This window comes from Lonchura striata, chromosome 4 (genome assembly GCF_046129695.1).
Source record: "Lonchura striata isolate bLonStr1 chromosome 4, bLonStr1.mat, whole genome shotgun sequence".
Classification (NCBI taxonomy): domain Eukaryota; kingdom Metazoa; phylum Chordata; class Aves; order Passeriformes; family Estrildidae; genus Lonchura; species Lonchura striata.
The window spans coordinates 25801325-25814788 of record NC_134606.1 but is presented as its reverse complement, the minus strand read 5'-3'; the positions used below and the strand labels follow the sequence as shown (position 1 = coordinate 25814788).

Below are 13464 nucleotides of genomic sequence, written 5' to 3'. Positions count from 1 at the left end.
ATTAACTTTTGTTTTTCATATAAATTCTAGCCACTTTCAAATGGTAAATAAAAATACTTGATACTTGCTTTTCTTAATAATTTTAAAAAATAATTGAAAGGAGAAGGGCATTCTTCAATGTATTTGACACACTGGAAAATATAGGAATAGAAAATGTGGCCACCCTAACACCTATCTACAGTAATTATATTCGCATAATCCATAATTGCTTGCCTCAAGAGGGAAATGCAGAAATATCCAGTCAGTGCATTTATTAATAAATGGCAATACTATTAAAAGAAACAAAACCCCAAAACTCAAACGCCCAACCTCCCTCCCTACAAAGAACCAAAAAATGAAAATACCCATACATTTGGCTCTGGAGCATATTCTATCAGAGCAGTTGCCTGTAGACAGTGTTGGCTTAGCCAGGCTTTTTGTGGTTTTGCGAAGTTGAAGAGCCACTCCATAAAAGGAGATAAAAGTAGTGCTGTGATGTGCTACACTTGTGAGAACACAAGCTCCATGGGTCACATGCTGATGACCTCAAGATTTCCTATACGGGGGCAGGCATGGAAGAAAGAAATAATATGTACATCAAGGAAAGAGAGAGCATGGGGGAGACAAAAATCTTGATATCTCCTGCAAGCTGAGCTGACTTATGCATGTTTTCATTGAGACTTTTTTCTGCCAAATCTAATGCCCTTTGTATTTTTCAGCATCCCCACATACACACGTATTTCTGTGGGTGTAAACAGTGCAATATGTTCATCAGCAAAGAGGAAATACACTGAAGAAATATTTTCATCTGATAGTGAAGATATAGGCTTCTGTAGCTGTAAAGCTTCTGTATTTAGCAGAGGAGTCATTCCAAGTGTACAGAGGATCAGCAGTTTGGTTGTACACTTATCTAACACTTGGATATTTCTTGTCTTTATTTTTTTTAAGGAATTGTGTAATCCTGTATTTGTTCAGTATCTGACAACATAGGTCTAATGTTATGACGTCTTCATATTAGTGTTTAATATGCTAAAATAAAGAGGAATAGCTCATTATTTTTGATTGTATTGGAAACAAGACTTGGCCATACCCAATGTGAGCAAGGAGCAGGACTTCTAAAACTGTAAATCAATATTTTGAAACATAGGTAAATATAAAATATATACAGCATTTTAAAAAGCTTTGTATAATAGTTTCTGTATAGTCACTTCCCTTTTGTTATTTTCAGCAAGAAGATGCATTAAAAAAACCCAAAACCCACACTAAAACCCCATCATTTAGTGCAACTTTGAAGTACATATTTTAATTATTTTAGGTTTTCCTTATTGGGATTTAGTATTTTTATACCTTTATTACTGTTCTAACCATATTTGCTCCTGTAGGCCTCCTAGAGGCATATGTCTATGTCTAGTAAAGGAGCATACCAGGTTTGATAGATCCCTTTGTTTCACTGACCTGTGATTCTTCCAAATTCTCTGTCAATACTTGTATCCCATTCAGAGAGCATGCATGAATGTTCTGGTAAAATACTGCTACTTCTACAATAAATCTAACTTTTTTCTACTGTGTTAGCCATCTTCCACCTCAAAAAAAAAAAGATTCTTTAGAAATGTCCCTCTGCTTCCTACACTTTGGCATTGCATGATCAACCATTGTATTAATTTTGTCTCTTTGTAGCTTTTCTTTTTGCAAAGAGTGGTCATGGTTGAATTTCTCAGGGCTGGCTCATACCTGCATCTCTACTTCCCAACAGCTTCAGAGCTTGAACTCTGCCTTGATTCTGCATTTCATGTCTGCTGTACAGCTGGGTGTAGAGCCCATAGAACCCTGTCTGTCGAATGAATGCAACACAGTTATGGTATGCAAAATGTCCTATTATTATACAGGGAAATCATTTATTAGGGAGGAGAGAGGAATTGCAGTGGTCTTTTTAGCATTTTTTGTGAGTCATTCTTTCCTGCTTCTGTGCACCCTAGTTTATTAATGAGTAATGGTCAGCTAAAACAGAGCTGCACACTTGGCATTAATACTCCACACTCAGCACTTGCTTCTGATGTGATCTGAAAATGTCTTGAGCTGTAGGTTTGTTTTTAATTTTACATATGCAAGGGTTTTTTTTTATCTATAAAATATGCAAAAACAGAAGAATCTTCCCGGACATTACATTTAATAAGGTGGATTGCCTTGTGAGGTGGGTCAGCTTTGTGTTAGCTTAATTTAGCATCTTGTGATGAAGCAAACTGAGCCACCCTAAATCAAGAAAGCACAAAAAGCAATGACTTAGGAAATACAATTGCTATAATGATGTGCTGTACATCAGGGGATTTCCTTTATGTTTTTCCCCCAAATGTTAGATGTTTATCTAGTTGGATTCCTGTCCTTTGTCCTCCTGTCAGTGTCCTCTGAGTGAGCCCCCTGAATGCCAGAATTGGCATGAAAATCTCTGAGCTCAGAGAAATGTGATTCAAGATAAAATAATAGTGTGTTCTTCCAAGGGACTTCTGTGATTCTTGATACAAAAACTCCCTCCAAGGTGTATTGTCTGTCTGTCCTGCAACCTCAGTGAACCAGCAGGTGGGACCCAAGCAGTATGAGCACCCCTCTGGACACAGAAAGCAGGGTAGATAAGTTACAGGAGTGGTGTGTCATCTTCTTTGCCTGTGGTTGTGCAAGAAGGACATCTGGAGAAGTGTCTTCAGCACAGTTGTGTGGGGTGTTGAATTCTGGGGCTCATGAAAAGGCTGATCTCCTTTGGACCCTCCTGTTCTGTTTTGGCTAACCTGGCAGTCCCGAAACTGCCAGTTCAGTCACACAGTGACAAGGGGAGGGAGAGGTAGTACTGCCTGCTCTGCCCAGTGGTGTAGATTTTCAGTAACAACTTTTGGCTTTTCCATTAATGTATGTTTTAGTTTAGGGAGTCAGTGTTCAAGTAAGGGGATACGAGAGAGTATCTTGAGTTTGGAAGTGACCAAAATAAAATAAACAGAAAACTTAAAATGATTTTTTGGTACAAAAGTCCAAGGTTGCATACTTAATACAAAATTATTTTTCAGCATTACTTGATAAATCTTCGTAGTACAACTCAGGGTAATGTTTATGATTTATTTTTTTTTCTTTATGGTTGGTTAAAATCTAATTCCCCCATATATTCCCCTTAAAAAACCCACCTCTCTTGTGTGTGTTGGTTTTTCTGGTAAAAAATAGCAGTTGCAGCTTTATCTGACCTTATCCCTTGTCATTCTTGCTGATGCTTACCATGATGTACATGAATTCTTTATGCATGTTTTCTCTGCACTGATCTATGTAAGACTCAGAGTGCTAAACACATTCTAAGTGGTGATGAAACTTCATAGGTAGTTACCTGTAGTGTTTCTAGGGTGAGGAATCCTAACTGTTGTATTTTAACTTATTCTTTGCTTCTATTTACAAGACTGTCTTTTCAGTTGCTTGTGATTGTACTGGACTTCTGCTATTTGGGCTAAAATTTCCATCCCCAAGAAAGAAGCTGAGTAAGGATTGACACATCTCAAATATTTCAGTAATTGCTAATTAATTCCACATTGTGTGAACAGTGTCAGTGTTTCAGAAGATGCACTCTGGACTGGATGTTCTGGATGTGCTTGGAAAATCAATTTTTTTAATGCGTTTTAATTCAGTACCAGCCATGAGCTGCTACTGCTTTTGTTTTGTTCTGGATTCCAGTAGAAACTTCCTCTCCTATTAGAGATTTGGTTGTCCCAAAAACAACCAAAGAGAGAGGTAGCACTATACTGTCTTTCTGTGGATTTCAGTGTAGACTAAACCTGCTGCTTATTATCAGCTGTTCTTCCAAGAGGCTGCTTCTCCAGAGTGTTGAACTACACTGTCATTCCATGCACTGTGCAGCACCTGCTGAGCACCTGTGCCTTCTTTAAAATGCTAATAATTATCAGTGTAGGTGACTAAATCTCAGATTTGGTCTGTGCTTTTGATTTTGCTTCTCTGGGCTTCTGCTAGATTTTTTCAAAGAAGTTTGTTCAATACAGAGCCCACTTTGATCCAGGGTTACACTTGTATCTTTTGCTTTCTGTCTCATCAGAGACTTGTGTTGCCTGTATAACATCCAAATTTCTCCGAAACCTTAATGGAACACAGCAGAAGCCTCCAAATGGTGGGAGCACTTCAGCAACAGAACAAGAAAGCAGATGAGACCAGTTTTAATCATGAACTCAGCAAGGGGGAAGCACTTTTTTTTTCTCAAGTTATTTTTTGTAAAGAAGAATATATTAAACCTACAATCACATCTGATTGGAAACTTTCTATATAAAGAATTGGTACTTCACTAAGCAAATTTAGTGTACTCAGTGCATTTTCACAAGTGCAGCTCTTTATACTCTCAGTTTTCAGACAACTTCTCCAGTTAAAGTCACATAAAGTGAAATCACTACTATAAGTGGGAAAGAAATCAAGATGTCTCTGCTGAAAAAAAAAGAGAATTATATAAACTGATTATCTTTTTACAAATGCTTTTTCTTTTCTCTTACAGAAAAAGTACAGAAAAGGATCTGTGGATATTTCAAAGATTAAATGTGTAGAAGTTGTAAAAAGTGATGGTATTATTCCATGTCAAAATAAATATCCTTTTCAGGTATGTTTTTTAAACACAAAATACATAAATTAAAGTGCTTTTTTCAACAACACTGAGTCATTTGGACATAACTGCCCTTAAAATTACTGTCAAGTGCAAATAATGAGTCCTTTGTTTCTTTTGGGTTGGTGGGCTGTAATTCAGGATCAGTGGTACAACACATCCCCTGCAAGCTCTACTGCCCTTGCAGAGCCTTCCCTTGGGAGCTGGGCCACAGACACTTGGTCATTTTCTTTTTCTCACCCTCTCAGCTTTAATTTTGACTGGAAATTGCCCTGCCCTCTTTTTCTGCTGGAACAAATGAGCTGACAGTCCAATTTCCCTGTCTTCATTCTTTCACAGTAAATAAAATCTAATTACCTTGAAATTATAGGAATAAGAAAATCAAAATAAAACTTGTTGCTTTTTTTTTTTCCTGTTTCATTGTGAATTGAATGGAAATGAAAACAGAAAACAAAGTTCTTAGACAGGAAAAAGAAAAATATGGAGGTTGGATGCTGTGCCTCCTTACTATAGAGGGAATGGTTGGAGTGAGGAGGAATTCCTCATTCCATTGATGGAGAGGGTCAGCAGTGACTCTGATCCCTTTTTGCCAGAGCAATACTCTTTTTTCTGCCAATATAAGCAGCGAAGAAATAAAAAAGAGTCACTCCAGAGCAATACTGACTCAGATGGGAGAATGTCTGATTACAAAGTAGCTTTAATTCATTACATTGAACTGTTTTTAGAAAAAACACAGTGAAGAATGAACAAAGCAAAGTGTGAAGCAAGCATTTTAAGGAATGCTGACAAGATAATATACCATTACAAAATTCTTCCTAACTTTCCTGAAAACACCATATCTGAGTAATACACCTTAATAACCATTCCCAGTTTCTGCATTTTGTGCCTGATTACACTAATTTTGCCAAATGTAACAGTAATTTGTCTTACTCTGTTTCTTCAGGAAGAAATGAATTAACATTTTGAGGTGAATGTATTTTGATTATTTCTTTTCTCCCCTCCAGGTTGTATATGATGCTAATACACTTTATATTTTTGCACCGAGTGCACAAAGCCGGGATCAGTGGGTGAGGAACCTGAAAGAAGGTAAGGAGAGTTGCTTATACTTAAATTCTAACATAGGCAGATAGCTGTGCTTGAGCTGTCTGCATGGATTGGCAGTGTGTTTTGGTGCTGTGTTTTGCATATGTGGCCAAAATGGTGTTAAAAACATACCAGTGTTGTGGTTGGTGCTGAGCAGTGCTTGCATAGCATGGAGGATTTGCCTTTTTCCTCTTCTGCCCCCACAGATTGGGGGTGGACAAGAGGCTGGGAGGTGACACAGCCAGGACAGCAGGCCTGGACTGCCCAAAGGGATATTCCATATAAAAAGTTGAGTTCAGCAATAAAAACAGGGGTAGAAGACAGGGATTAGGGTTTTTTCCTTTCCTGTTGGCTGCTGCACAGGGGTTGGCTGAGCATTGGGCTGCTTGTGGGAGATGGTGAGTGATTTACTTTACATTACTTCTGGGTTCTTTTTTTTTCCCCTCTTTTGGTTATTAAACTCTTTTTTGTCTCAAACCAAAAGTTTTTATCTCTTGTTCTTTCTATTCCTTCCCCCATCCCACTAGGTTGTGGGAGTGGGTGAGTGCCTGCATGGGTGCTTAGCTTCTGGCTAGCATCAACCCACAAATTACATAGATTAAATGGTAGAGTTTCTGCTGCTTCTATTTACCAATTTTATTTTTTTTAATGGGCCAGCTCATCACTTGCATACATAGGGTGTGGTAACAGGTACTGAGAGCCTCAAATACTCAGACTGTTGTAGTTTGATTTTGTGAAGTGAAGCTGCAATCAGAATTTGACTCTGCTTTTGCACAATGAATTAAAAAGTTTATCCAAGCTAGCTGATGGCATAACTGAAAAGTTTTGTTTGGATGTAGCTCGACAACACTGTGGGCCTTAATCTGATGTAAAATGATAGGAGGTATCTCTGCTGAGATGTGATCAGATAGTTACTTTCACAGTGAACAAAGGGTTTTTTAAAATTTGTCTCTTAATGCCATCTCTCACCATCAGATGCTCACATTAATTACAGGTGGTCTGTAAAGTAATAAGAAATTATTTCTGGGCTGGGGTCAGAGGGTAAGGAGTGACCTCTGAAACTCAGCAAGCCCATAGCATGGGGTAAGGAGCCTTCCAGGCCAAAATGATGAATTGTGCCACAGAACAGAGATAAATATGAGCTGTTTTTCCCTCCAGAACATTGTTTGTAGATGAATTTGAGTCACTTGCAACAGCAATGAAGCTGGAGGCGGAGTTCCCAAAGCCTACAGAGCTGCCTGACTGGTCCCAGTAGTGCAGGGTCTCCTTTCATTGATGCACCAAACCCCTGCTAGGATGGTTGGTGTAGAGGTGGGGGAGTATGGTAACCCTTCTGGAATAAAGTTGTTACCTTATATATATATATATATCCTCTATAATTGTTGTATCACCTCCGTGTAAACTTGCAAGAAGAGAAGCCATGCTAAAGAAAGGGCAAGCAAAGATTATGCCTCATGTCAAAGATATTGTAATATGTATTAAAAATTACTCTTTTGCAGACTTTTTTTTTTTTGTATCTTTCAAAATATGCTCATTTTCTTCTTGTAGAAATAAAGAACAACAGCAATATAATGGTAAAATATCATCCTAAATTCTGGACAGAGGGAATTTATCAATGCTGTAGACAGACAGAAAAATTAGCACCCGGATGTGAAAAATACTGTCTTTTTGAAAACAGTAAGTACATATGTTTTCTTACTAAGTTCTCCTGCCATATTTTTCTGATTTTTTTATATGATTCTGTCATCACATCTGAATGCCTTGGTATTAGGCAAACATGTAGAGCAGAGTCAATCATTGATAACTGTGCCTAAAGAAAGTAAAAAATAATTACCAAGCATTGTGTAAAAAACAGAAAAGCCAGCAAAATATCCTTTCAAAAAAAAAAAGTTTAGATAAATTTGAAAAGAATTCTTGAAATTGCTGAATTTCATTTGGTTTTTTTTGAAACAGAAAAGCCAGCAAAATATCCTTGCAAAAAAAAAAAAAGTTTAGATAAATTTGAAAAGAATTCTTGAAATTGCTGAATTTCATTTGGTTTTTTTTGTCCCATTTGAGATTTGATCCATTTGACCAAGTGTTTATCTCAGACTGAGGATGAAACCTTATGGTGAAAAACATTCAGCTACAAATTTTGCCAGCTCTTCAGTTATTTATTAAAAACTCTGCATATCCATATGAAAGAATAATAACTGCATTGCATTTAGTGTTCCTCCACCAAGCTGAAAATGATACAAGAACGTTTAATATATTTACAGACACTGGACTGAATTTCCTCAGAGGTTTGTAAATGTTCCTGTGCTGAACCTGGCTGAGCTGTGACTTCTGCAGGCACTGCATCTTCCAGCCTCCAGTCTGCAGGTTCTGCTGGTTCAGCAGTGGATGCTGTAGTGTGCATTGCTGTGGCACTGCAATATTGTCCAACAAAGGAGCTAGTAATTATTTGATCCTTGATTTAAGGAAAATTCCATAGTAAGGAAAGAAATTGAGCCATTGCTTATCTCCCAGTTAAATCTGTGGCACCCAGTGGTTTCTTATGTCTGCACAGGCAATCAGCGGGACCTGGGGATTTAGTAGCATTAGAAGACTTGCAGAATAAACAGGGATTCATGGCTGATCTGATTCAGCAAAATGAAAAGCATGACCTATATCTCAACCTTTTAAATATGTGAAAAAAGTCATGCAGGAGAAAAATAATATTGGATCTGAGAGATGTAATAAGAAAATACATACACCTGTTATGCATTATTTAGCAAGGCAGGGTTCAGGGGCTTATGTTTTTTAAAAGGGTAGATGTTAATATTAACAGACTGTTAGTATTAACAGACTTTTAGATCATCATGCTGACAAGAACACAGCTTCATTTTCTTATGCCTTATTTCTCTTGATCCATTTTTATTTCTCATAAATTTTTGCATCTGAGGGCTGGTTCAGAGCTCTCTGTGGCGTGGTCTGGTGTGGCATAGATTTTGCCAAATCTGTGGTCAATGTAACCTGCTGGCTGATTTAGGATGTTTTTAAAGAATATTTAATAATTTGTTTTTGCTTTCTAAATTTCTAAGCCATACGGAAGGCTTGTTCAGTTTCGGCTAATCTGAAATTTAAACATTTTATTTAGTTTTAAAATTTATAACTGTGCTTTGTTTCTAGATGTAATGAGATTGTCTTCTTCAATGCCAGAAAAAAATGTGGTAGGTAGAATCTTTAAAATATCGAATAGATAATAACTGCTTTTTGAAAAAGTGCTCACATTTCTCAAAATACTTGCTGTATCCTGGAGCAAAGGTCTATTTCTGGATGCATAAATGGGCATCATGCTCCATCTCAGGGTGAAAAAAAATCCCACTGAAATTTAGCTGCATCTATTAGCTGTATCTGTACTGCTGGTGGAAGATGTGGACAAAAAGCAAATGCCAGCCAGCTTTGCTCTTTACTGGCAGCTGCAAGGCTGCAGCAGAAACCAACCCCATGGATGGCACCTGCATGATTTGTTGCCACAGAGCCCAGCCACCACAGGACTAGCCCAGCTTTTGCCTCCAGAATGCACTGGTGTTATGGTAAGGGTAAATGGGACAGGAGGATGGAGCAGCATGGGATGATAATTTAATAACGTTGTGTTTTCAGCGAAGACCTCCACCACCTGTTCCTCCAGTTGAAGAAAATGGGAATGAAGAGGAGGAGATAGTGGTTGCAATGTATGACTTTGAACCTACAGAACACCATGATTTAAGATTAGAGAAAGGGGAAGAATATACAGTGATTGAGAAGAACGACATTCATTGGTGGAAGGCAAGAGATAAATACGGGTAAAAATGAGTTCCTTTTCTTGTTATGAAGTTAATTACTATTTTTTGTTATGAAGTTAATAAGTCCATTTTCATATTGTAGAAGTCCATATTTACTATGTGTCAACAAAAAACTGCATTAGATTTTACATTAGGCCCAGGCTCTGAAATCTCATCCATATATTCTCACACAGAATCCAATTTTTGAAAGTGCAGTACTCGATAGACAGACTGTGGGACCCAAGTGCAGAGACAGCTGCAGAACTGGAAGCCTTTCCAATTATGTTTACTTTCTAATTTTATAGTTCCCTAATTAAAGCACCAGCCATCCTTTAAAACCTCACTAGACTGGTAAAGTATTCCCACTTAACTGGGGAACGTCTCATTACAGAGCAATATGGTTAACATTTAGCTCAGCAGGCTCTGACTTCCATACTTGAATAATCATCATTTTACTTAACAGCTGGATCATTAGGGACAATTTTTGAATAAGTTGAGAGAGAATTGCAGTGAGATGCTGTAATGACTACAACTTCACATTCCCTCTATTAGAATTTTCCCTGAGGTTTCAAAGATGAAAGTTTTCATATTTCAATATTTATCAGGTTCCTGTTGCCATATGTTATGGGTAATTGTGAGTTGTCGGGCTCCACACATATTTCCCCTGACTGACTGGGACTTCTGAGTGCAGAAGAGTGACAGCAGCAGAGGGTTACTCACTTTTCCTTCACCCCTTCTGCTGGTTTTCTTGGACACTTCTGCTGCCCATGACACTTTTCTAGGGACACTGAAAGTTAATGTGGAAATGCTGACGTGGAAAATTAGTTTCTGAATAACCAGTAGAGTGGGTGGGTCAGTAATTAATAATTTACATTGAGAGACCTCTAGTAATTAGCAGAAAGAAGCAACTGTGTTCTAGGCGTGCAGTTTTACATGTTTTCACTCAGATTATATATTCTATATTTTTTTAGAAAACAAGGATATATTCCAAGCAACTATGTAACAGGAAAGAAGTCCAACAACCTTGATCAGTATGAGTAAGTGAATGTTTGAAATGAAACCTAAGCTTCAAGAAGGCAAATGTATTTTTTAGCATTTTGAAAGCAACTGTTCACATATGGTAGCACCTAGAGGTTAAACTTAAACAACTAAAATAGGCAGATATTTTTTCAGATTCTCCTCACTGATTATGTTGGGATTTACAATGTAGAACCAAGTCAGTGTGGCAGCCATCAGGCATGTAGTATTTAGGCTATCACGGTTAAAGCAAAAAAAACCCTCTTAGTTCTCTGGTAGACAAAGGGAAACTTGGAAGGAAATTTACCCATTTTAAGTGTTCTAAATGTATTAGTAAGGTCTGTACAGTAAACAGTAGAGGAGAAAACAGTGGAAATCACTCCAAATAAACATAAAAGATTGGATATTTTGGAAGCTCTAGTTTTTAAGAAAATATGTAATTTGATACATTTCAGGTTTCAATGTATGCATGTAACTTAGCAGTTATAAATATCTAGCTTTTTTTTTTTTTTCAAATGCTTTTTCCAGTTGATGTTTAATTAGGGAGTACTTATTTAAGAACATCAGGGTAAAATTTAACATGATAACCTGTTCTTGATACTCAAATATCATTATAGGATAAACTGTTGTGCCTGAGAATATAGGACATATTTCATGACTTTTAGATAAAATTAAGTTGTAAGAAAATAATAAATAAAACCAATTTTCAAAGCTACATTAGTAGCTCCAAAACTCAGCTACATATGGCTCCTACTTGCCATGGTTTGACAGAAGGCAGAATTCCATCTGGGATTTTGCCCTTAACTTGACTACAGGGAATTCTTTGTTGCTTTCTCATCTTAGAAACTCTTGTGAAGAGCTCTGCTCAGCTCTGGGCTGGGCTGCAGGGCTGGCAGAAGGGGAAGGAAGGAACTGGACTGCCTTATCTGGTCCAGCCACTCTGTGCTTTTACCACCTTGGGGCCAAACTTCTGAGTCTCTGCGTAGTCCAGGGAGCATTACTCCAGGTCATGTACCAACTGCAAGAAACCACTGTCTCCAGAACAGGCAGAATCTGATTAAAGGCTGCTGTGCCACTTCCCTGCTCTGTTACTGAAATAACAGCATAACTCAAAACAACTGCACCACACCACTTGCAAAGTGCCTGGTTTTCCTTTTTTCATTATTCTCTGTTACTGGCTGACATGCTGGTGCTTCTGTAGCTGCTTTAACCTGCCTGTTCAGAGATGTGCAGCCATGACACTTAATTCAGAGTTTCAGCCTCCCCTTTGCTAGCTGGGTCCTCCCTGGGGGCCCGGAGGTTTGGAGATGCTGGATGACAGAGCAGTCTGACAGCCAGCTCCACGGGTGGTTTGACTGGCGTGCGGGCAGCTGCTTCCCCAGGGCTGCCAGCCTTCCCCTTGGGCTGCTCTTCACAGCACCTACTGCCACCAGCCTGGTCGTGTTTGACAAGTGTTTTTTCCAAAACCTTACATCAGTTCCCTGAGTTTTATGGGCTTCTGTGGGATCTCCATGGATTTATTTCAGGGCTTTTTTATGGGACAACTGCACAGTGTAGTAGAGACTTATTTTTGCATGTTATCAATGTTCAAATCTTGATCTTCATTTATCATAAAATTATTTAATCTCTAGTTTCATAATACTTTGCTTAAAGCATTTTAGGTAAATCATGCACCCTGGGGATGTTTTATTTACTGATGTTGTGTTGCAGGTGGTACAGCCGAAACCTGAACAGAAGCAAGGCAGAGCAGCTCCTCAGAAATGAGGTAAGCACATCAGCCTTACAGTATCTACTGTGAAATTCACTTTAAATAGCTTTATGAGTTAAAGCACAGGAATATTTTGGCAACTGCATATCCTGGAACCAAGTGAAAGAATCATGTAACTTAAAACCAGTTGCTCAGAACTGTCAATGTGCTTGTGTTTTAGGATAAAGAAGGTGGTTTTGTGGTGAGAGACTCCAGTCAGCCTGGCCTGTATACTGTTTCCCTTTACACAAAATTTGGAGGGTAAGTTTCTATGGTTTCTCTGCACATCTTGTCTCATCTGAATCCATCTGTATCTTTATCCAAATTCATTGGCTGGGGGAAAGCCAGGAGAAGGCTCAATAAGGAAACAAGAGGAGATTATAGAAAAGACAGATGACTAAAACGAATTTCTCAACTCCATGGTTAGCTCCCATTTAGTTTAATCCAGTGTAGACTTTAACCCCCACCCAAAGGAAGAGGTTTTGCTCTCACACCCCATTTGGTCTCTTCTCTCCTGCCATCCTGCATTTGTGTCCGCATGTGTGAGCTGGACTGGGGAGCTCACCGGGCTGAAAATTAACCTTTTCTGGGTTAATCTTCAACTTGGTTTGAGCACTGAGATGAGGGCGAGTTGCCAGTGCTTAGGATATTTTATGTTCAAGCTGTTCCCAGAGGATGTGGTACTCTGCACCTGTTCTGGCTCTTTCAGTTTACTTTTTCTTGTCAGTGTGTGTCTCTTAAAAAATTCACCACAAATGACTTGATATTATTACTAATTATTATTGTTGTTATTTTTTTTCCAGGGAAGGTTCATCAGGAATAAGACACTATCATATAAAAGAAACGGTGACGTCACCAAAACAGTACTACCTTGCAGAAAAACATCTCTTTAACTCCATTCCAGAAATAATTGAATATCACAGCCATAATGCAGCAGGTATGGATTGGATAATTTCTATCACCTAAGGTTGATTTGAAAAGGAGTTTTAGACATTTTATTGTTTTAACGAAATTTGGAGGGGTTTTGTGGAAACTTCCTCTTCAGGGAAGTCATGAAACACTGCAGTTTAACATTATGTCAATAATGACAGTAATTTGAAAGGTTTTGTGTGTGTCTGTATATATATATATATATATATATGTGTGTGTGTGTGTGTGTGTATGTATATATATTTGTATGTATATGATGTATAAAATGTTACTTCCCCAGAGTAACAGAAGAA

The 13464-nt window shown here is 38.1% G+C and overlaps 1 protein-coding gene across 1 annotated transcript in view; it reads left to right on the top strand.

The window, feature by feature from the left end:
* TEC (tec protein tyrosine kinase) overlaps window positions 1-13464 on the top strand; it is a 43508-nt gene that overhangs the window by 24876 nt on the left and 5168 nt on the right. Inside the window, exons 3-11 of the mRNA XM_021556054.2 lie at window positions 4505-4606; window positions 5614-5695; window positions 7241-7369; window positions 8843-8883; window positions 9317-9498; window positions 10449-10514; window positions 12205-12259; window positions 12423-12502; window positions 13045-13178. Of these exons, the coding sequence (XP_021411729.2) occupies window positions 4505-4606; window positions 5614-5695; window positions 7241-7369; window positions 8843-8883; window positions 9317-9498; window positions 10449-10514; window positions 12205-12259; window positions 12423-12502; window positions 13045-13178 (871 nt within the window). The remainder of the gene's footprint in view (window positions 1-4504; window positions 4607-5613; window positions 5696-7240; window positions 7370-8842; window positions 8884-9316; window positions 9499-10448; window positions 10515-12204; window positions 12260-12422; window positions 12503-13044; window positions 13179-13464) is intronic.